Raw genomic sequence first — 25,949 nt, forward strand, 5'->3', positions numbered from 1 at the left:
TCGGAAGTTTAAACACTTTAACGTCAACCTTACCTCTTGCGTATTTCGCTATATCTCCAAATTTTTTTTAAGTAAAATGAAAAACATTTTCACTCAATAATTGTTTAAATTTTAAATTTAAACGACAATAATAAACTTTCTACCTTCAAATATATATTTCAGACACATTATTAACATTTAAATGGGGTGTCTAAATTTACTAATGTTTCAAATAGAATCATTCATTTTCTGTTTACGCTTTTTAATATGATATGGAACTTTTTATATGTTTTTTTTTATTTATCAAAAATATGGATTAAGATTTTAAGGAAGTGTTTTTAAAAATTTAGATGATAATGCGAAATAATGTTATATAATTATAATATGTTATATTATTATAATTTATTTCAGAATAACAACAACTAAATTCTTACTGTAAAAAATGGCTAAAAAAAAAAAAAACACTTTTTTACGATAGTAGTATAGTTTCATTAATAGTTTTTCATTGCCACTTCGAAGATAAAACCTTTTCCTCATTTGGGTTCCTATGATCTCCAACATCATGTGATCATGAAGTTATGATCTAAGTAGAAGTTTATTTTTGTGATAATGCTTGCTTTGATTTTAAACATTATTAAATTTAATAGAAGTAAGAGGTCTACAACTAAACTCGTGAAATTAAGTATTGATTTGTTTGTTTACATCGTTGTTCGGTTCTTTTTGCATGTTAAGTTGTGTAATTTAAGTTTTTTTTAAATATTAATAAAATATAAGTAATAAAAAACGGAAACATGGATGATTCTGTCATTGAAGCAGATGAAGAAGAGTCATTCTTTGTTCCTGGTTTTAAAGACGCTTCTAGTTTTTCACAAGCAAGTTTATATTTCTTCTTGATTATACATACCTAGATTTATATATTGTGTTTACCTACCTATGATAAAATTACTTATTTTATCGGACTGTTCTAATAATAATTTGGAATTTAACCTATTATAGTTATTTGATGTTTAAAGCTAGTCTATTTAGGGATGTAAATATAAAACAGTGATTTTATAAAATATCAGAATTTATAAAGTCTTTGTAATATTTCTTTTAAAAAATATCTTTCAGCAATTCATATGCATAGCAGCCTGTTTAAATAAATATTGTGTGAAAAATTTGTTAGCTTTGTTTCAACTTCCTAACGCTCGTTGCTTCTGAGTTTACTAATTAAAAGTTTGCATAGAGAACATTTTCCAAAGTCTTAATTTTTTTTGTTATCTTCAATTGTTTTCCCAAAATTTAAATGCAAGAATATACCAATAACTTTAGGTGTAATTCAGGTTCCTGTACACTAAATAGGAAACTCTTGAATCTTACAATGATTTCATAAACCAAGAATCAGCATATTTTCTGGAATCCTAAATAACAGATTTGGGATTTTGAATGTTTATTTAAAACAAGTCATATTATGTGCTGTCTTAACCTTCCAAAATTTAATAATGAATACACTTATTATCCATTATCAAAACTATGGTTTTTACTATAGATTTTGCTATTATAGTTTTTATTATCGATTTTACTATTGTGTCCAATACTATTGTGTTTGAGAAATAGTGAACCTTGTTGAGAAACAGAATAAAACACAAGTATTTATTTTTCCGGAGATAAGAGGAATCCAAATATGCAATTGTTGTCTAGGTCTGTATGGAATTAATTTATTCTTTTCTTGTTTCGGATAGATTCTAGAATTGCCCACCCTGTGGCGATTTTTTAAATCTCACCATACTAGATTTCCGGAAGATATTTCGGGGAGATTATTTTGAATCTCTGATCACACCCCCAAAATTCTTTAACCTCATTGGTTATTATATATATATACCTACACGAAATTCAGGTTTGGTTACAAAAGAGATAAAAGGGTTTATTTTTTCACCATTTCGGTTTGGAAGATATATGAATGAACTTGTTGTGAATTAAGTCAAAATTAATAAGAGCACTGCTATCAGAGTAAAGTTGTAGTTATATTTTATTCTATTAAAAATATTTTAATGAGTTTGTAATAATAAAAATTTTATTTTTTTTAATAATCAAAAAGCAACGTTTATCCCATTAATAATCGCTAACTTGGCAAGGTTTCAAAAAGTCGCCAAGAGTTCCCAAATAGAGTGTGGAACTGAAGTTGGTCTTGGAGCTAACATACTCAATTAAAATTAATGTTTTTTAAAGTTTTGCACAATAATGAACAAAATAAAATTACTTGATTTTTATAAACATAACTGATATATTGTGTATTATCCATCATTTGTACAATTTTGTTAATTAAGTGATTGTTGGACTGTATTAAAAGTATTTGTGGTATTAATATTAAAAAATATATATTTTTAACTTTAAAAAAAAAAAATTTGTCACATATGGTCATACATTTTATTGATTTGGTACTGTAGTTTTTAGTTCAATTCAATATTTTTTTCTGTATTTGTTTTATGAATATAGACATAAAGTGTGTTGATTTTATACAAAAAGCTACAAAGTTAAAAATAAGTAGTACTATAGAGTATATAACTCTATTTACTGTTCAGATATTCTAATTAAAAACTCCTCTTTGCATGTTTTTTTTTTTTTTTTTTTTTTTAAACCTAACAGTTTACAACAGATCTTAAGCTTAATTTAGCTATTATCAATCAAAATGCTTGACCTATCTTTGCACTCTTGTAAATATATTATAATTACATTCATGTGATATACTACTAAAAACAGATTCTTAAAAATGAGTAACTTCAGTGCTTTGTGTGATCATTGATTTCTATATTTTTTTAATAAAATGCTGTGTGTTATGTTTACAGACTGTGCTTCGAACTGTTGTTGGGGCAACAAAAGCTTCAAATGAGCTACCCTCTTCTGGTGATAACTTTGATTATTACAGTACATTTCCAGGCTTTAAATCAGTATTGCAAATGAAAGGAAAATCTATATTATCTTTGTAAGTATTTTATTTGTATTTATTCAGTAAGTCTTAAGAGATTAAGGCGCTTTTTTCATTAACAAAATACTATTGCAAAAAGATAGTTTTAGAGTAAACTATTTGTTTGTCAGAATTTTATAGTAAATGAAAGCATTTAAAAAAATGAATTCGGAAATTTTAACTGAAATATATTTAATAAAACTATGCTCTTAGGTTAAAAATCTTGATTACTATGGAATTAGCAGTAGCAGTATTATGTTATTGTTATTATCATGATAACGTTGAGTGACTAAGATGTTTTAATTTATTCTTATTGCTAGTGATAGCACTTGACTTTGAAAACTACCTGTACTTAAGAATTGTTCTTTCAAAGTTTCTAGGTCTTTTTCTTAATGCAAGCTAGGTTGTATTTAATATAATATAAATGTTTTTTTTGTACGATAAACAATGCAATTAGTAATTGATTCATTACTAATTCTACCAAGAATTAATTAAAAACACTTCTTGAAAGGCAAAATAAAACAAATATCACTGAAAACTGAGTCGTATGTTTGAGTAAAACTGAGTCGTTGTTGTTTGTTTAAAAAAGTATTTGAAAATGTGCAAATTACATTAGATAGTTTTAGCATAACTTTATATTAAGATAATTAAAATTAAATTTTAATTAAGGTTTAACCTTAAATATATAATATGAAAGGATTTTGTTCCCTTGAAAGATATAATCAAAAAGTAGACTATTTTCAATAAGTTTTAGTTATCATTTATTTCTAACGTTAATTAACCATTAGTAAGTTGCAGCAGATTTGGAGTGAAAATTAAAATTTTGATTGTATCAACTGTTTCATATGTTAAATCCTGGGTTGACATTCTATAAAATCTATGGGGAATAAATAAAATTTTCCTTTTCTTTTTTGTCGTTGGTGGTGGCACTGTTCACTGTACCTAATAATCATTATTGTTTTAAATTTTTCCCTTCATATTTTGCTTTTGAAATTCGTAGATAATTATCTTCTTCGTTCATGTTCTTTTTCCAGTAGCAGAAACTTCTATTAATCCAAAATGCCATGAAAATGAAAATCTCATCATCTTGCAAATAGTCCCTTTGAAACATGTTTATCAATAGCTAAATTTTTTTATTAGAATTTACAAAAGATTGAAACTGTTCCCAAAACCTTTGCCACTTTTCTATATTGCCTTTAAATGATTCTAATTTAATTATAGGCAATTTCATTGTGTAGGATTGGTTAACAAGTGTTGTATTAGAGGACTCTTAAATTCTTTGCCAAATTCGTCTTATTTATAGTCAAGGTTATTGGTAGTTGGTGATGATTTGCTTTAAAAAATTTTAATGGTTTGAAAAATAAGCACCTTAGCAGTATCCATGTAGCTTTCACATTAGGCAATTCTGTTATCATATTCTTCATAAGAAAATAAACTATTAATTTTTCTGCTAATTTAATATCATTTTAGGCAGTTGCCAAGCGATTACAAATATATATTCAATACTTCTTGAAGAATACTCTTTTGACTATTAACATAAGTTGAAAAACGTGTAATATTACCTCGTTTAGTATTGCATTTAAATAGCGACATCTTGTCTATCATCTCAGTGGTGATTCTTGATTCTTATTCATAGAATGTGAAACAAAATCCCTCAGTATAAACATGGCAAGAATTCTAACTTCAAAGTCCTGATTTATAAGCAAATTTTGTCACTAAATAATCTTGTGTTTTGTGATTTGTAAATAAAGATGGGAGATCCAAAAAGATTGTGTATACTTTGTGACATGTACACTATGCAGCCGTGAGCTTGATGCCATGTAGAAATGGACATACTATAATTTCAGTTCTCTGAATAATTTCTCTTTCGCAATTGTGATTCACTTCATTTAAAAATCCAATTACGCAATTTGTATTTATATGCTTTTTAAATCAATATCGCAATTTGTTTTCATGCAAGTTTAAAATCCAATATCGCTGTTCGTATTCACAAGATCTAAAAACCCATGCATCACGATTCATATTTATGCTATTCAAAAGGCAATATTGCAATTTGTATTTTTGCGTTTTTAAATCCAATATCACAATTCATATTCATGCAATTTTAGATTCCAATATCAAGATTCATATTTACGCAATTTTAAAATCCGATATCACAATTCTTGTAAGATAGAACTTAACTAAGCTTTTTCTAAAATTAGTTACTATAAAACTATGATATTTTTTACTGGTAGCTGATTTAATTTTAATATTAATTTAAAAATTTTTATTAAATATGAATAGCATATAAATTGATATTTTTGTTATTGAGTTTTTGCACGTAAAATTTTCAAGTTTTATAACTTTTTGTCGCATTTACCTCTGACAATATTTATTTTTAATGTCACAAGGAATAGGCATAAAAATTATATTACAAACTGGCATAAATTTAGCACCTTAAAAATAAAAGTATAATTTTTCTTAATTATAAAAATATAAAACAGTATCTTTTGTACTTTTATGAAAACATCATTTGATGCTAATCATTCTTGTTCAATACTTATGTAATCCTTGATTGTTAAGTTCTCAATGGGACATTTTGTAGATTTCAATGAACAATATATCTTTTTTTGTTAATCTTCAACAGATATCAATCGCATGGAATAAAAAAATTAAGATATGTGTTATGTTCATTGGAAATTCAAGGTATTCTGTATTATGCAGCCAATCCCTAAAATAGAAACTATCCCCAAGCATAGAATTTTTTGTGAGTCAAGTGAAATGCTTAGTACTCATATTTAAAGACAATTTAATTTTCCTGTGATAATTTTTAAAAGTTTTCTTTAATTATTTCCAACAGTTCTTACTTTTATTTTCCAATTGCTAATCACTCTAATTATTATTCATTTTCATATGCACTAAATACTCATATAAATATTTTTGTTGCAGAATGACTTCCATTATACAGGCTCATGGGATTCGTGAAAAATTTCAAGGTCTTGAACTTGAAGATCAGTTAGATCTTTTAATAGAAGTAAATGACTCAATATTGGAAAATGCAGTAAGCCAAACTTCTATATTAAAAAGTTTTATACCTACTCAATATCAATAAATAGTAAAACTAATGAAAGGCCTTTTCATTATATTTATTTTCATTCAGCTTTTTGATTATTTAAATTTTGATATATTTTTAGAGTAACTGTTTGGACGAAGCTTCTGGTGAAAAGAAATCTGAAGAAGATCTCATTATTGCTGTTAAGCCACCCACTGCTATTAATACAAGTTGGAACAAAAAGGTAAACTTTGCAAAGTAGTGGCTTATTCTTATGATTCTAATTTACAAATATTATTATAAAAATTAGATTACGGGAGAAATAAAACATGCTAACTGTATATAATTTTCAGGATTTAATTAACATAATTTATTATCTTATTCATTTATTATAAAATCTAAGTAAATATATATACGTATACATGTAAAATTTCTAACAATCTATTTATATTTATGAGTGCTCGCCAAATCAATTATATATATGTAGATATTTTTTTGTAACATCTGTGGAATCGAAAGTCCTATAGTCAGTCACTGAGCAGTAACATGTGTACAAGGTTCTGGATTGAATTTTCTTGCCCTTCAGATCTATATCTCAATTGAGGAAGTGGCCTCACCAATCCTGATGGCATGTCTTCAGATCATCCTCTGGGGAAATTTCCCAAACCGTCCCTAATTGTCATTATGCAGCTGTTGTGCAATGTAAGTAAAGTAAACAGTTGTGTCATGTGTTGTATTTTTTGAGGGAGTTTATTTTAATAATTACTCAAAAAGCTACTGTATTTATGAAAAAAGCAAATCAATCATTTTTCTGAGGGATGTGAACCATGGTGAATCAGGGGATAGAGCGTTCGCCTTCCAATGAAAGCGGGATTCGAACTGGGTTCGAATCCCAGCGATGACTGGTCGATACGAATTAAGCACCCGGCTTATACCTACCACAGTGCTGATGTGAAATATTCTCAGTGGTAGATGGATCATGGGTTGGAGTTCCCTTGCCGTTAGACTAACCATGGGATGTTTTCCTCTCCATGTAACGCAAATGCGGCTTAGTTCCATCAAAATACACTCTGGCAAATTTCTCCCTATACTTGGTCCAAGAGTTCCCTTGTCTTCTGGATTGTGTTCAAAACTACAAGGCTACAGAGTGGAACATTAGAAGTCTTAAGCCCTAAAATTGGGTCAGCTATTCAACAAGGGTTATATCAAATAAGTACACGGGGTATGCACCACGGCTGCCTATTTCTGCAATATTATGGTTATTTGGTGAGAAACATCATGGAACATGCGCATAAATTTTACTAACTTAAGTGAACTAATGACTTTATTAACTTTAAGTATAGTTATCATTGTAAAACTGATTTAAATTAATAATTGGGGAATAATTCAATCTTTATTTCATCATTATCTTTCTATTCATGTTATTTTAGAAAAATCATAAATAGTGTTAGAAATTATTTCAAAACTTTTTTTCATGATCTATTAAATGAAATGAATATGATTAGGACCAAAATGAAATGATTTGGACCGAAAACTAAGAAGTAAGGGCTGAGAAATTTCAATATTAAGTGGGTTGCAATTCAGATTTTATTATTGTTATTGATGTTTAAATATTAAAGTAATATGTGTGGGTAAAAAGTTTTTATACTTTTTAGTTCATTATTATATAGCTTACTAATATTTTTAACAATTTGTTTCAGCAATTTAACTTGGGGAGTCCGTCAAGTTACAAGTTATTGACAGCCAAGAATATTTCAAGACCTCAGCTGTTATTTAAGGATAAAATTGATAACAGCAACACAATTTTTGTGCCTGTTATCAAAGAAAAGCCCAATTCTATAAAACCTCTTGCTATCACTCTAGAGAAAAATGAGGATAAAGAAGAGTAAGTTAATTTTAAAAGCATATTTTGATTATAATTTCCTTTACTTATCTTATTTATTCATTGCAAATTCACTAAATAAAGCTTAGGTTTTTATAATTATTCATTTTTAATTATCAACTGTATCTTTACAGTTTTGTTTAAAAAAAAACCTAATATTTTATGTATGTCTGACATCTGGCTTATTATTCATGTTATTAAAGTAAAAAGAGTATCTAACATCTTGTATGTTTAAAAGCTTTGATATTTTTTTAATTATATTAATATTAATAGGGATGATCAGATAAAGTATTATTGACAAAATTCTCTTTATTATTTTGACTTAGTAAAAGTATTAAAAGTTAATGCTCATATGATTTTAAAAATGATTTTTATTACTTTTTCAAAAAATTAATAATTTTTTAACGAAAAATCTGTGTTTCTTAGTAGAATTATGTAATCTTAGTTTACAAATATGATATGAATATGTGTGTCTCAATGTATGGTTAACAGGTATATCAATTCAAAACAGGAATACAGTGGTAACAGCCAGTTTCTGCTAGGAGAAATTAGTTAATTGCCAATTTAACTGCAATTTGCTATTATTAAAAAAAAATATTCTAAGTTTGTTCTGCCATATTAATTAAAGTTTTATCAATTTTGATTATTTTCAAAAGATATAAAAGAATGAATTGTTCGATTCATAACTTAATGGTTATTTATTGTAGTTTTTATTGCTTAGTTCTAATGTAAAACAAATTTTAAAAATTATTTCAAAATATTATTCTTAGGTTTTGTCATCCATATGAATTAGAAATTGAAAAATTCAATCCTGAAGAGGAGCATCTCCAAGAAGCTGAATTAGTTGTAAGTTTTCTTGAGTAAACTACCTTGACTATGTAATTCAAAAATAAATCTTAAACTATTTCCAAGAATAAGAACTTTAAAATTGGGGTTTTTCAAGGTTAATATTAATCTATTTTTGTGTATTCTAAACTATTAAAAAGGAAATTCAATTTTTTTGCTTAAAGAAATACTGCAGGTTTTCAATTATTTAAACTTTTTTCATTGAAATATTGTTTGTTAATCAAAGTAAAGTTCTATATTTTTTTTAAAAACTCATATTATATTTTGTTTCATATTCACTAAAAATTGCAAGTAATCTTAGTTTAAACATAGATAGTGTTATCAAATTTTTTTTTTTTTTTTTTTTTTGAAATAAAATTATAAATTCTAAGCTTAGTGCCAATCAATTTTCTTACTATGCTTAAGCTTTTTTAATCACCTTTTATATAGAAAGTTGCAATTTTTAATTTCTTTAGAATAAATTAAAATAGCACCCCCCTTAAAATAGCACCCATGCTTTTCTGTTCCAGAATATTATTTTTTTTCAAATTTCATTTTGCATAATAAATAAATAAAATAAAAATTCTATTCAAGTGATCTGCATAAGCATTAGATTGTTTAACCACTTTCTTGATATCAGTATTTGAATTGTTCGGCTCAATTTCAAAAAAATTCTTGCTTAAGCTATGCATTTCCGAATTACAAGTTTGGCTATGTTTTATGCGTTGTGGTATGCTGATAATTGCAAAAATTAGAACTCGTTTAACTTATAAATAGGCTAACCATTTTTTGAAAGTTACTTGAATTCTAAATGTTTTGATATTTAGTTAAGATTTAGCAGCTGTTAAACCATACTCACAGAAAAATGTTTTATCACTTTATTCGTTGAGTTTAGCTCAATTTTTTATCACATTCTCAAAAAATATTTCTTTAGCTTTTATTATGCCTTAGTTTTTCTGTCAGATTTATGTCAGCCTGTATTTTCTTGTAATTTTACCATCTGCTATTACATTTATTCAATATTTCATATATTCAAGCATGAAGTTCTACCACAGACCTATAATTTCGTCTCACCTTTTTAGAAAATTTCCTCAATTTTTTGCTATATTTCAATGGATGCTGAAAAATAACCATAGATCCAACTCTAAAGTTTTGAAAACATATAATGCTTATCAATATCAACTTGAAATATAGGAATTAATAAATTTTTATGTCCAGTAATGGTGACTCAGGTGGTTTGATGTGGTATATTAGGGAGTTATTAGAATAATAAGTTTTTTTAAATCAAACTGAACTTTTTATCGACAATTTTGTTAAATCTTTCATATTCATTGTAAAACTTTTATATTTTAGTAGTATAAACTTCTAAATTCATACTTTTCGTCTAAGAACGTTCCATTATTTCAAGATAATATTAAAAAGTTTTTAATTGCTATATTTTTTGATGTTTGTAATAATTCCTTTTGTTAAAAGTTTAATAATTTATTGTAAACTTGATTAATTAAGCTATTTTGAACATTTTATTTATCATTTTTATTGAATATGACTATAATTTTAAATTAATTTTAACAGATTCATTTGAATACAATACATGGATCATTCGTTGAGTGCAGGTTAAGTCCGATAAATACCATACCAAATAAGTAATACCAAATAATTAAATACCAAATAAGTTACAAAATTTCTAACTGTCTGTATTTATTTATAAATGCTTCACTAGCTAAATTGATTAATTCTGCACTCTAAATTTCTCTAAATTATAATTTCTAAGCACTTGACTCTTAACTGTATAGAATATACAAAACTAATTTCCCTAACAATACAAATTCACGCATCACATGAATGCACTTTTTTATTAGGCATTAAATAATTTATTTCAAAAGTATTTACTTATAAGTATTTTATTAAAACAGTTAATCGATTTGGTATTTATTTATTGTATCAGATAATGTTAAATTTATTATCCTGAAATATTGCTGTAATTAGAATTCATATAAATTTGATCTACAATCTCATATCTGTCTCAGAAAATTAATATGTATTTAAAAATGTGAAGTTGGTAGTTATATTTTTACCACTATTAGATTATTTATGTTGCATTGAAGTATACATTTATGAAAATTGTTATAAGTAATCCTTACTATGAAATTATTGAAAATAGCTGTTCCAAAATACCTAATCACATTACTGTGAGATCATCTTAATACTCTTAATTTCTTTATATATGCGACTTATATACCTGTTTTTATATGTATACTAATATTTATGCATTACTTTTTTGTTTAGTTCCCTAAATCCTTGGAGGACACCCCATATATGTTTGTCGACACTGAAATGCAATTGAAAGAAATGTGCCAGGAATTAAAAGTAGAAAAAGAGATTGCGGTAGATTTAGAGGTATCAAAATAATTTTACACTCAGTGCAGTCATTACATTAGTATCATATGTGTGTTTTAAACAGAATTATACTTTTTTCTTCTTAGCATCATTCATATAGAAGTTTCCAAGGCTTTACTTGTTTAATGCAAATATCCTCTCGCAGTAAAGATTACATAGTGGATGTCCTAGCTCTTAGAAGTCAGTTGCCTGTTTTAAATGATATTTTTACGGACCCTAAGATTGTTAAGGTAATTAATTTATTTTCTGTTTACATAATGAACTGTTTTGCCTGTCTAAATTAAAGTGTAATTAAACCTAACATTATTTTCTTCCATTCCATTTTTTCCCTCTTCATTAACCCTACAAACAATAGCACTAGTAATGCCTGATTAAAATTTTCATTCAGTTCAAAAATATATAAATAGGAAAAAAACAGTCGTCAAGTTTCAAGCACTCAACTAATAGGTGTTCATTTTCAAGACTTGTAGGATGTGGATGAGAAGAAAAAAAAAGTGGTTTGAAATATAAAAGGTAAAACGAAACTAAAAAGCCACAGTACCCAAAGGAGAAAAACGATGTAGGAAGAAAAAAATAAAAAAACAGTGGCCAAGGGTGTGTGGAAATGCATTCTACCTTGATTTGCCCATCTTGACCACTGTTGGTTTTTCTAGTTTTGTTTCTCCCTTTTATTTTTCCATTTTTTGCTGGCTCCTTTTCGCTTTATATTTCAAATCACTTTTGATTCTTCATGTCTGGCATGTCTTAAAATGGGTGCCTGTTTTTGAGCACTTGAAACATGTCACCTGTTAATTCCAAATTAAATATATTTTTAAAACAAAAAAAGTTTTTAATCAGGTAATATCAGTTTGGATTATTTATTTAATAGCACTATTAGTAAAACATCTTTAATATTTTTCTAAAGAAAAGCAAAAAATTTGTCTCGATTATCAATCGCATTTGATACCAGTCACCATAAGTTGACCATTATTGTCCTGTCATCAGAAAAAACATTTAGAAAAATTATTGTTTAATATGTTTAAAAGTTTATTTTCCCTCCAAAATTTTAATGAAGAATAGCAATGTTGCTTCCACTCTGTCCTGCTTGGTTGGAAATATTGCTTAAGGATATATCTATTTTTTTAATTTCTTTTTACTATAAAAGTCTTTATATTTATTAACTTTGTGTTATTTATCAGATATTTGTTACCAATTTGTCTGTAAATTATTCAATCTGTTTTTTTTTTTAGCTTCAGATACTATTTCATTTTTTATAAACGTTAGCTGAAGTGAAAAATATTGATTTTATTGCGTGTGTGCTAAACTATTATTGATATTTGTCCATCTTTCTTCACTACTTCTATATGATATTTCAGGTTCTCCATGGTGCAGATATGGATATTCTCTGGTTACAGAGGGACTTCGGTGTCTATGTTGTAAATATGTTTGATACAGGACAAGCTGCCAGAGTTCTCCATTTTGCACATTTATCTCTATCTTATCTCCTGAAACATTATTGCAAACTTGATGTTGATAAAAAGTTCCAGTTAGCAGATTGGCGTATCAGGTTAGTTATTGTTTACAGGTGACATTATCACAAGTTTTAATAACCAATTTAATCCTGTAATTGAATTTGTCCGAAATATGACCAGTGATAAACAAGGAGAAGGATAAAGTAGTAATGTATTTAAGTGAGGGAAAGGACAAATTAATAATGAAGTTGGAATTATTACAGTATAGAAAGCACAAGTGTAATAATTTATTATAATATATTAATTAATTTTAGGAATTATTAGTTAATTTATAATTTGTTTTGTTCTTCTTTTTACATCTTTTGTAAAATTACAAATTATGATAAACTCAATAAAAAATGAAGAAAATTATAAAGTCATGAAAGAAAGGTGTTTACTAATAAATTTTTATGATTTATGTAGTAGCATATAAAATTTTAATTTTTGCCTTTGATACATTTTGTGAAATATAGATTTTTTATGTTGTTAGTTTGATTTAAGAAGAAACTGTTTAATTTACATTTAAAATATTGATGAAAATATAGATAGCTTTATTTAATTCATTGTTTGGTTCTTAAAATTACTAAAAATGTGTGTATTTCAGGCCTTTACCAGAAGAAATGATCAAGTATGCTAGAGAAGACACTCATTACTTACTTTATGTTTATGACTGTTTAAAAAATGACTTAATCAATCAAGGTAATGAGATGAAAAATCTGTTGCATTCTACCTTTGAAAGAAGCAAATCAATTTGCTTAAAGGTAAATCTTATCTATTCTTTCCATTCTACAAAAATAACATTACAGATTTTTGCCCAAAAATTAATTTAATAAAGTTATTAAATGCAAGCAGAAAGCTTTACAATTCATTAAAATATATTTTTCTTAATGTTAAACTTTAAGAGGACTAATTGCATATTTTATAGACTTGTAACTATTATTAAAAAATTTTAAGACTTTGAGCTTTATGCATTAAATTATATAATTTGATTAATGCTATTGACACCTTGTTATCATAAATTCCTTAAAATTTTACAAATTATAAACTATAAATTTTGAAGCTTCAGCAAAGTATTTATTGCAATGAAAATGTAAGTATCAAATAAATATAAAAATTCCTTCGAGTTTTTAAAAATTGTCCCATAAATAGTAGCATCTCAAAAAGTTTTTGATTTTAGAAAGAAAAAAAAAGTAATAGTTCATGGAAATTTTTCAATATTTTTATTTTGCATTAGATGTTTTGATTAATGTTAATTACTTTTTGTAGCATATTTAAGAAAATACTGACTGCTTACAACTTATATTTATATTTTTACTGTTTTTGAAATTTTTTTTTAAATATAATGAAATGATGTGATAATTCTAAGAAATAATTTTCTGTATAAATGCATGAAAGGCAAGCATTATAAAATTTGTTTATTAAATGCATTAAACAGAACTTATGTGTGTTTTTAATTGAACAATTAATACTTATGAAACACTCGAATATTTGCTTAAATAAGACACTATGCCTATAAAATATATTTCCTATATATGATTTCTTAACAAATTGAAATAAATATTCATTAGTTATATTTATTTCAGAAATATCAAAAACCATTATTCAGTGATGACAAATTCATGGAACTTTATAAAAAAAGTAGAAAAATGTTCAATGGTAAACAGTTGTACTGTTTAAAAGAAATTTATTCCTGGAGAGATCGAATGGCTCGAGAATACGATGAAAGTCTTTTGTGAGTATTTAAAACACTATGTTAATGATCTTTTTTGCAACTATGTTATGAAATTTTTTTTCTTAATATTTTTTTACACTATAAGCAATAATTATCAAGGAAGTTAAGTTTTAAATTTTTTGCATTGTTTTCCACATCAGGGGCTCATTAACAGCTTCTTGGGATTGCAGTTGACTAATGTCTTATCCTCAATCACATGACCACTCAAATCTTATGCCATCTGATTTCTTTTTATGAGGTTATTTCTTACACACTGTTTATGAACCAATAATGTTGAAAAAACTGCACGAATTTAAAGAACACTTTTGTGTACCATTGAGTATAGTTAACAGTGTTGGAGGAACGTGTTTGAATTAAATGACTCTCAGAATCTTACCTGATACAGTTTTGTCAAAGCCTGTCTTACATTCTCCTATGAACACGTATCAGTTTAAAGAGGTCTCTTTCTAATAAAAGCACTGTCGTGTCTAAAAGTTCAATAATGAGCTTAATAATTACCAAAATTGTTGTGAAAGGAAAGGTTACAGATGTTAGTGTTTCTCAAAAAGTAATTAAATTTTATGCGATTGCATATATGCTGAATACTAAGCCCATATGGCAAAAAGAACAAGCAAAACCTAATTAACTTTCTAACCTGGAGGAAAGGGAATCAAGTGCCTAGTCAATGATTGATGAAGGTCACCAACCGTCTCATGACGAAATAAAACAGAAATATGTGAAGGAAGCAGCTCAGGTTATGATAGATGCTGACAACGAAAAATTTAAAATTCGCCATAGAAAATGTATATTATCAAAACAACTTAAAAGAAGGATTTTATTTACAAGTAAAAATTTTATTTTTATCCGTTAAATGAAAAAATTAAATATGTTTTGATATTAGTAATCTATTATTAGAATCTTTGTAGTTTTGTTCCTAAAATTAATAGTTGAGGTAGGTTATAAAGATAGGTATGCTTTTAATTAATAATTGATTTTGATTATATTAAAAACATTTACAGAAAACCATATTTTTAGTTGTCTTATATTTTTTCTAATAAAAGCCTACTTATATTTTTCAGTTGTTAATTGTTACTTCCATCCTTGCTTAGTTTTAAAAATATGAATATTTAAAATCCAGTCAGTGATTTTTGCTAACCATATTTAAGACCAACATTCTATTAATTTTAATAATTTGTCTTAGTCTTAATATTGATTTTTTTATGTAATAAAACGAAACATAGGTACTAAATAATATGTTTTAATCTATGTAATTGCATATTCATTGAAAATTGCTTTAAACTCCTCTGTTAACTAATTTTGAACCCCTTCATCTGTATGCTTTGTAGTTATCTTTATTGTAAAAATTAAATTTTTAATGTAATTAAGAAAATTATCTAAATTTATTGTTATTACATGTTACAATAAACGTTGATTGGTAAAAGGGCCTTGTTAAACTTTATTCCTAGATTTTATTTAGAAATGTTGAGCAACTAAATTTTTTTAAACTTCAAACTCTAGAATAATTTTTTACCAACAGATCAAGTGTTAAAAATTTATTTAGATATAAAGAAAAACAGTTTTAAATTCTTAAAATCTTTATTAATTTTTTTGTTGGACATAATTAAATTACCTACTTAATAGTTTTATTGACACAATATAACAATATTTATCATTAATGAAGTTTATTAATATTTTACTCTACATGCACATTGAATTATTGAGACATTATCTTTATTGTATAAAGCAACTTGATTTTGGGATCAAGTATTCTTAAAGTGTTATAGGAAAAATACCCAAACGCTCCCAAAACGTTCATATTTTGTCTGAATTTAAAATAAAAGGGTTTGTATTATCTTGTAAACTTCAAATTGTAAAGAAAATTAATTCAATTCTTTTCTGATCATATTTTTAAGCTGTTAGGAACATTTTGAGAAATGATTGTATTTAAAATTGAAATTCCAGCAGTGCACATTAAATTAAATTTATTTTTGTTATTTTTATTTATTTTTGCCTTGGTTTTTTACCAAATTTATCTTTTAGGTATGTGTTGCCAAACCACATGCTGCTGCAAATTGCTGAAGCTCTACCAAGGTAATTAAGACCTTTATCTCACTTTTCTTTAGTCATTATTTTACTTTGATATCTGTCAATAATTTGTTTATTTGTCTGTGCAATATAATATTTATTAAAAGGCACTTTTCAAGCATTTTCTTAATGATCTCTAAATAATTTTTTGAAAACTATTTTTGGCTTGTTGCTTTATAGTTGATTGACTTAACTAAAAGTAATGAATTAGCAGTAGTTTAAATTTTTAATTGTTAAATAAGATAATCTCTTAGCTTTACCTTTTTAATATTATCTTTAAATGTATACCTTAAAAACCACCAGCTTAAATTTCGGAAAAAGCTAGATCTTATACTTTAAGGTTCAATTGAAAATAATAAATGAAAAAAATAGATGTTTAAAAATGATATTGTATAAAGTGATATGATATTATTTGAATTTCATTTATCTTCTAACTACTGTTAGGTAAAATCTGTAAGTTTTTTATCAGTAAATTTTCATAAAGAAAAGTAGATTTCACATATCGAGAATAGCAAGAAACTAGATTATTGTTTTTAATGCCAAAGTGGTGTTGAACAAAAACTTATTTTTCAGTTATATGTTCACGTATATTGTTATTTTCAGAAACTATTTATGAAAACTGACATATATCATTAACAAAATATTACTATATAAAATATGTTTTATTAACTAAGTGTAATATTTAATTATAACGAATTGTTTTCTGTTCTGTAATTAATCTTAAATTCTTTGATGTATTTGCTAAATAAAATTCATTTAAAAAAACTAATTGCAATTATCTTTTTTGATTGGTAGCATATAATTAATTTATGAATTGCCTGAAGAGTTAAGACTGTGCCTAGGAATGACAGGATTAATATATATTGATAAAAACAGGGGGGAAGAAAGAGTGACAATGACTCATTAATACATCTTTCTCTATGAGTTAACCTCCTGCTGCTGTTTTAATTGACCTCTAAAGTAATGCACAGCACGAAATTGGTTTATAAAAATTGACATGCATCATTAACAATATATGAAATTCTTTTTTTTTTAACTTATTAGTTTAGGATTAAATTATAACAAGTTGTTATCCATTAAGTAATTAATCTTTTTTAAGTTATGTGACATATTTGTTGAATAAAATTAAATTTTTTTTTTTTTTTTGAAAATTAATTGCATTTATATTTATTAATGATGAATAACTGTTTCTTTTTTATCTAAATAACTACGAATAAGTACAAATTTAAAAAAAATTTTATTTGGAAGTGAGCTGTCTTTGTAAGTATTTGCCTTCAACACGGAAAAAGGCACTGGTGTTTCATGCTGTATTTCATAACCATAAGTTATTAAAATGCTAAGTATAGTATTTTTTTTATCTTATTTTGATCTAAGTTATTGAAAAAATATGAAAACAGTATAAAAAACATGTGTATTAAAAATTTGTAAAAGGGTTAACATAGAGGTATTCAGTTAAATGAGATTTTGCTTTTTTTTTTAATAGTTAATCTTAAAATTATCCTAATACAGTTAATTATAAAAACCTCTATTAGGTAATTTTCTTTATTAAATTTGATTGTAAAAATAGTAATGTTCAGTTTTACTTAATAGTTTTCATATTTGTATTTTTATTCTATATAAATTCTGTGCATTTCCTTATAGAGAACAACAGGGTATCTTAGCTTGTTGCAATCCTATCCCACCTCTTGTGAAACAGCAACTTAATGAGCTGCATTCTATTATTTTGAAGGCTAATGAATACTCATTAAAAGAGGTGATCTTCTATTTTATGTAATACATTATATTCTTTCTTTTTCTGATCCTTGCAAGCCTGGCAGCAGATACACTCCAGCAGGGCAGCAGATTAATTTTCATCTAAGTTTTCTTTTTAAGAAGCAAACAATCAAATTGGATTGGGGATTATTGACTCTTTTTTAAAACATCTCTCAACTTGTTTTGAATAAAATTTAAAACAGGATTGAGTAAACACCTCTAAGAGCAAAAGAGATTTTTTAGTTTTGTCTATTGATTACAGACATAACTGTGTTGAGATTTAATCTATTTCAGTATCAAAATATAAATTTCAATTTAACTTCACATAAAATAAGGTTTTAATGCATAATTTTTAATGACCTTTAAGAAAATTTTGCTTCATGTATGTTAGATTACGCTGAAATTTTACGATTATCTGTCTGACTGCATTAAGCTTACCAACAAATTTAGATTTTTATAGATTGTGCTACCAAGATTGTAAGGTTAAATTCCTTGTTAAAAATTTATCGTTGTTTTTTAAAGTACATTTATTGCAATGTTTAAAAATGGTTGGATAAGTTTCTTATGTTACAAAATGTAAAACTTGTTTATGTAAGCGTTCACACATTTTCCTCACTTGTTCCCTTTTAATTAAATATTTCTGATACATACTGAGCTTTGCTAAATTTACTATTTCAGGTAATAAGCAAAGCAAATAATCATATACATTAGAAATTTGTTTTTAAATGAATTTTTTGTTAGTTTATACTTAAAATAATTCGAATTTGTTTTATTACAGCTTGAATCCTTATATTATCATCAACAAGCTCAAATTCCAAAATCTAGTAATAATATTGATCTAAGTAGTTTAATTGATTGTCCTCATGATATCCATCATTTAGAAGAAAAGAAAGTGCACAATACTGAATCAAGTATGTTCTTTGAATTTTTCAGCAATTTATTTAATTTTTAGTGCTAAAAATTTGCTGTATGCAACTTTAATACTTAAACGGCTTAGTTAATTTAGTTTAGATCTGTACTAAAAAAAATGTTTTTCTTCATTTATTTGTGTTAAAAAATAATTTTACACTTAACTCAAAATCTTGTTTTCATAAATTAAAATATAAAATTTAAGTATGTTTCCTTAAGTTTAGAATTCTTTACTACATACAAACCAGTGTCTATTATGTTTTATGAATATAAAAAAAAAAAATTGAATTTTGTCTAAAATCTTGTTTTTTTTTTTTAAATTAAAATACTAAATTTAAGTATATTTCTTTTTGCATTGTGAATTCTTAGCTGTTTACCAAATCAGTTTCTGTTATGTTTATTATTATTATTTATATATGGATTTATGTATTCATTATTTTATATATCTTTTAATTATTTTGTTTTCTGACCTTTCAATATATATTTTAAATTTTTTTTTTTTTAATATTTTAATAATTTTTATTCTTCTCTATTCTTTAATCTTTATTATTTTCCATGTTTTTTTTAATATTTTTAATACTTGCAGCCTATGCACAATGCATGCAATTTATTAGTTTTCTTTATTTGCTGTATATATATATATTATTTTACTATTATTTTATTGATAAGGAGGTGATAGAAGAACGTTTGAAAAAAATTGCCGGATTTGTGGAGGCATACATTTTATCATGTTTATTGAGTTAACTGCATGTTTTTTCACGGAATAATTTTAATTAAATTTAACAATTTATCATCAGTTTTTAATTGTAAAGTGTGTGTGTTTTTTTAAATATTATATTAATTAATTGATATATCATTTTTTTTATCAGGCTCATCTGAAAAAATGCTGCCACTTACATCACAAAATCATGATTCAGAATTATTACTTAAAAAGAAGCCATCTCTAAGTGCTTTGTTTACAAAAGATCTTAAGATAGTAAGTAATTCCTACGTAATTAAGTAAAGAATTCAGAATAATTAAAGCAATTAAAAACAATTCTTCCAGTGGAAAAATGCGCTATGCAGCTGAAAATCCAAAAGTAATTGATACAAAAGAAACAATGAAAATTATGAAAAAATATGTCAACCGAAGCTGACGTCTTCAGTGGGTACCAGCTCTGGAAGCCATAAATGCAAAACCTATAATTAAATGCAAAATTTAGACATTTGTTGTGCTTTCTCGATAGAAAAGTCTTTGCATTTATGGCTTCTGAAGCTGGTACACCTGAAGACGTCAGCTTCGGTTGTTGTATTTTGTCATAATTTTCATTGTTTAATTCCTACACTATTTATTTCCTTTTCCTTTAAAAAAGTATTAAGTCATTAGTTAATGAAATAATTTTCTATACCACATGATAATTTCATACCAAAAACTCTGAGGTTTTAGTTTATCATATGTATTTAGTTGATTGTATATTTATTATGCTTTAAAAATCTTTACATGATGTATCCCTAATATTTAATTCAAAATTTCAATGAGGTGGATAAATTTTGCCAATCGGTTTTTATTATGCTCTCTTCATATCAACATCTCTGCATATCTTCAATAATTAAATATAAAGAAAATTAAACTAAATAACCAGAGATACTTGTGTATAGCTATAATTGGAAAGATAAAGTTAATATAGTTCTTTGTAAATTTAAGATTTTGAACATCATATATATGCAGCATTATATATATATATATATATATATATATATATATATATATATATATATATATATATATATATATATATATATATATATATATTAAGATTTTGGATGTCTAATTGATCTGCACTAAAGCAATCTGGGAAGGGCCAGACTGTCCCCTTCAGTCTTTTTAGGCATGCAGCATTGTTCAACCTTTCTAGTGTTATAGATGGCTTCTTAACCTTCCAAACCTTGAACCTTTAGGCAAAATTGTGCAATTGTATTGAAGTTCCCTGCTCTGCACTGGTTACCCATTGAATTGCAGGGGGAGGACCAATTTTTCCTTACAGGAAAACCTGCAACTAAAAGTTTTTGCCTTTGAAAATCATAATAAAATTTGCAAAATAATTTTGAGTAAAAGCATGTCATCTTTTTTAGATCTCTTGTAGAAAAAATATCCCTAAATATAATCCTTATAACAAAAATAATTGTGTTAAACCATAACCATTGATTATGAAAAAAGAATCTGCATTTGAAAACAGTGTTGGTCAGAATCCAATTATTTTGACTTCTTAATTTTTTTGAAGTGGATTATGTGAAAATATTTTTATAATGAATTTGCAAAGAGAATACAGTCTAGTTTTACAAATATAGTTATGAAAATAACTCTTTATGGTTTAAATATTTTCTAGTCTAAGCCTTCAGAAAACATGACAGCTGAAAAAAAATTACCCCAGAGAGTAATTGAAGCCATTCAGAAACTCAAAAGTCCATTTGAAAGGGTATGTAATTTAGAAAGTTTATATTTATTAAATTCCAAACTTTTTTTAAACATGTATTTGCAATTTTTTTAAAATTTGTTCTTCATATTGGTACACTATTTTGGTTAATATTCTTAAATGCATTATTTTGTTTATAAACTTAACTTTTAAAGGAAAAAATTCACTAAGTTTCTTTTTTCTTCCTTAAGATATTGTAAATTAAAAAAAAAAAAAATCACATTGTTTAATTTATTATTTTTGTTGTAGTTTAAGGTGACCACAGAACTTCAGAGCAATAGTTTGAAGAAACCAGAAAAAAATGTTGTTAATCTTAATATTAACCATAATGAAGAGGTAATATTTATTTATTTCAATTATAAGAAAATTAACTTAAAGGCTTTTAGTAATCAAATTTCATAAAAGGGATTTGTATAATAAAAGTGCATCATTAAGAATGCAATATTTGAAATTGTTAATTAAAGATGATGATAGCTGCTGTCATATTACTATATAAATAATTAGAATGGATTTGTATAGCAGTGCAAAATTTAGCTTAAGTGGTCAAGTTTAGCTGACCTTGTAACTGATAATTGCAAATTGTTTTTAGTAATATTATACTCCCCTTAATTTCATAAATAATTAAATTTAACTAATAAAAAAATTCATAACTCAACTAAATAAAATGATTATTGATTCTGTACATAATATTTACATTTTTTGTAATACCTAATACAGTGCCTACCGTTTTATCTGATTGGATTACAAGAAAAGGCTGAGTCTAGTTATAAAATATCTACTTTGATTAAGAAATGGATAGTACTTTCTTAATTTTTTTTGGCATTACAATAAAAAAACTATTTTAATTCAAATATAATATTAATAAAATTAAAGTTACATAAAGTCTAAATATTTTTTAAAAATATTTACTGACAGTAAAAAGATTTATTAGCTGTAAACATTTACGAAATAACCAAATTAATTTGATGATTCTAAAGATATTTTTTTCTGTAGTTAATTTAAAATACATATAAATAATTCAAAACTTTTCTTTGAGCAAAAATTATCTTTTGGCAAATAAATTTTATTTCTACAAATTTTTTTTAATTCATTCAGTTTATTCTAGAGTATATTTTGTAATTTTATTGGTAACACTTATTTAGGGGTCTGTTTTTACTTATTTTTATGCTCACTGTTTAATAGTTTAAATGTAGTGACTTTGTAAATTGCATTTTGCAATGCATCATTTATTATATTTAATTATTAATTTTGTAAAAAAATATATGAACTAGTTTTAATTTAACATTACTAGTTCATATATTTTTGGTAACTGTTCTGTGAAACTGTCCTGTGTTTCTGTATGATTCAAATTTTCTACTTAAACCATACAGAAAAGATAGATTGATAGATTGAAAAGATAGATAGATTCATACAATGCATGAATCTATCTAATGTGTAAAAATCTAAACACATTCTTATTTTTAAAGCATTTATGTTATCAAAGTTTTTTTAAAGATATGTTTAATTTTTTAATAATAACTGGTGAAGTTCAGTTTTCTTTACCTTTTTAATTAATATTTCTTTTAGACTGCAAATGATTCTTCATTGCATGCAAGAGAAGAAAATGCTGAAAGTGATGTGGAAGAAGTGGTGGAAGAACTTGATACGTCTGAAATGCCACAGGCTGATGTTTCATGTGAAATTATAAGCTCAACACCCATTAGAAAAAGGGTTTGTGTGCATTGACAGCTATTTAAAAGATATACGACGTGCAATGTGTACTACATATTAACAATAATTTAACAAATACTTTTTTAAGCAGTGTCTAGCTACATTTATGTGTCCATTTTTTTTTTTTTTTTTTTTTCATTTTTATACAATTTTTGTTTTTACCAATTCTAAATTTTTTCAAAATATTTTTTTTTTATTTGCTTTTTTTTTAAAAAGAAAAATATTTTACCAAAATTAGTTGAACAAAATTTAATGAAAAATAATAGTAATGATTAAGTTTTTTTTTTTCATTTATTAACGATTAGAATTTAAATTCTCAGTAGAGTCTGTCTCTGATGTTATACCTGATGCTGTAAAAAGAGAGAAATTTTTAAGTTCAATATTTTTATTAAAAAGTTGCTGTAATACACTTGCATGCTATCAATTTTATTTCCTATACTGCTATATCTTTCTCCAACTGGCTCTTTCATATAATGACTAATTTATTTAGAGATTAATTTGGTTTTTTTTTTCTTCTGAAAAAAACCCCACCCATCTATTTTGAAGAGACTTGTTTGTGTTCGGTTTTAAGAATGTATATTTATTTTTAGAAAAACAAGAAGAAACGAAAACCTCAACCTGATATTACTCTTATTACAACTCCAGAATCATCTGGTCCACAAAGCAAAAAATCTAGATCTCCTGAAGTTGTAACTGTAGATGATGATAGCTTCACACCCTATGATTACAGTCAGTCGGATTACAACAAATTTTCTGGTGAGATATCTCATTCATCTTAGTCTGTTATGTCTTGGTGATAAAGTTTATTATGTATACTGTATATATGTAAAAAATTTATTATGTATACTGCAAACTTCTTACACTTTGTATCACGATGAGAAATTGACAAATTTCTTGTTTTGAACCTAATCAACTTTCTTTCAAATAGTGTCAGCCTGACAATCTTTGTTTCAGGTACTCGAAACATCATTTTCTCTATGGCGAATAATTTTTTACCTATGTTTTTTTGTGATTATTCATTTTAGTTTAATCATATATTTATAATAATTTATTATAAAGACTATGAAAAGTTTTTTTTTTTCCTTCAATGCAAAATTGTGTAAAATATAACAATTTTGTAATCTAGTCGTGTGATTTAAATTACTCTTCACTGCTTTCCACTGAAAAAATAATAAGGATTTAAGGTAGCATAATACTTCTAAATACCTTTATTTATCATTATTACATGCTTTTCTCTTTAAAATTTTAATATGAATTATGTAAGGAAAAAAAATGCTATGTGTGCAATTATTTGAATAACAATTTGCTGCACACTTCATTAGTTCTTATTTTAAAATTTATGCAACGATTCTTTCACTTAATGTTTCAAAAATCAAGTTTTGCTTTTTATTTTACCCAGGTCAACCAAATACAAGCTTCAAATCTAAAAAGAAGAAAAACCAAAACTATCAAGTATGTATAGAATTTATCAGTTCCTGTCATCCATTTCTATCGATTAATGATTATCCCTCTTAAATTTTATTTTATTTCATTAAATCTATTGTTTTAAAGATATCAAAAAATTTAATGGATATAATAAAGTTTTATATATATTGTGATAAAAAATTAGCCAAGTAAGCTATTTTACTGGTTCAAAAGCGGGACCTCAAATATGATAATAATTAGTTGTATTTAAGTTATGATATCAGATATAAAAACATATCTTTTTTTTATGAATTTGCATATTTATTCACCATAAAAATGATCCCAAGAGTTTAGCAAGGAGAGTGGTTGAAAGTTAGTATCTTTTAATGTTAATTTTTTTTTTGTGTGTGGATCTCAAGAAGTTTAAAATTTTTTTGCCTACATACAGTTATAAAATAATAGTCAAATTTTTTTTTTTACGAAATTGATGAAATATTTCTTATGAAATAAAATTTTAAAACATGGCTATTTTGAAATTTTATTTTTCAGACTGATTTTATTCAAATGGTGAATTTTTGTGTAAAAATTTATATTCCTGCCAATTCAAAAATGTTTCAACCATTAAAAACTATTTTTGAATAAATGAATTTTATATATGAAAAATTTTTTGATTCCCTAAAAAACTGAAAATAGCATAAAAATGAAATTAATATTATGGGGCTCAAACCTTTAACCACTCTCTAGACCAAATCTTTGGTCACCGATTTCATAATTTAAATATTGGAATATCATTTAAACTTTTTTTTGCCCAACCTTTTTTCAAAGCTTTTTATATTGACGAAATATTTGTGATGTTTATAATTTTAACTCAAGATGTAAACATTTTTAAATAATATAGCTAAGGATTATTTTGTAATTGTAACTATCCAAAAAAAATCTTGCATACAATTAGTTTAACAATGCTGATCACATTGTGGATCAATAACCCCCTTGTTTTATATTTAAAATAAGTCTTTTTAAGAGGAATCGGCTAGTAAGACCTGGCTCAATATGCAAAAGAATGTCACAAAAGCAGAATTATATTGTAATAAATAAAATTAATATTTTAGACACCAAGACCATATTTTGGAAAAAATAGGAAACATGCTAAGCAGGCCTCATTTAACAGAGATGGAAGTGGCAGTAGTACTGGACCTAGTACACAATGGCCAAAAAAGTAATTGATGGAAAACATTTTTGTTTAACTGTACAAATGTAAAGTGATTTTCATTAAATTTGTTATTTTATACCAGTTGAAAGTTTCTTAGAACTTTGATTTTTTTTATACATATTTCCGTTTAACCTTTTTGATACAAAGAAATGAATAATAAAGTATAA

At 25.5% G+C, this 25,949-nt stretch overlaps 1 protein-coding gene across 1 annotated transcript; it reads left to right on the plus strand.

The window, feature by feature from the left end:
• The first annotated feature begins 656 nt into the window (after positions 1–656).
• Rrp6 (exosome component Rrp6) lies at positions 657–25,863 on the plus strand. Its single transcript, XM_016072598.4, has 21 exons — positions 657–851; positions 2,805–2,941; positions 5,852–5,963; positions 6,097–6,198; positions 7,655–7,839; positions 8,607–8,682; positions 10,948–11,058; positions 11,145–11,288; positions 12,414–12,604; positions 13,153–13,309; positions 14,132–14,280; positions 16,300–16,350; positions 17,986–18,097; positions 18,875–19,007; positions 19,875–19,981; positions 21,372–21,461; positions 21,708–21,794; positions 23,025–23,168; positions 23,759–23,924; positions 24,568–24,620; positions 25,682–25,863. The coding sequence occupies exons 1-21, from the start codon at positions 771–773 to the stop codon at positions 25,790–25,792; spliced, it is 2,499 nt and encodes an 832-aa protein (XP_015928084.3). The 5' UTR covers positions 657–770; the 3' UTR covers positions 25,793–25,863.
• The last annotated feature ends 86 nt before the right edge of the window (positions 25,864–25,949 follow it).

Source organism: Parasteatoda tepidariorum, chromosome 10 (genome assembly GCF_982258835.1).
Source record: "Parasteatoda tepidariorum strain Cologne lab strain chromosome 10, Ptep-v5.0, whole genome shotgun sequence".
In the NCBI taxonomy this organism is placed as follows: domain Eukaryota; kingdom Metazoa; phylum Arthropoda; class Arachnida; order Araneae; family Theridiidae; genus Parasteatoda; species Parasteatoda tepidariorum.

Coding starts and splice junctions, on each gene's coding strand:
- Rrp6 (XM_016072598.4), top strand. CDS start 771: ATGGATGATTCTGTCATTGAAGCAGATGAAGAAGAGTCATTCTTTGTT. Junction 21,462..21,707: donor TCAAAAGTCCATTTGAAAGG/GTATGTAATTTA, acceptor TTTTTGTTGTAG/TTTAAGGTGACCACAGAACT. Junction 23,169..23,758: donor CAACACCCATTAGAAAAAGG/GTTTGTGTGCAT, acceptor ATTTATTTTTAG/AAAAACAAGAAGAAACGAAA.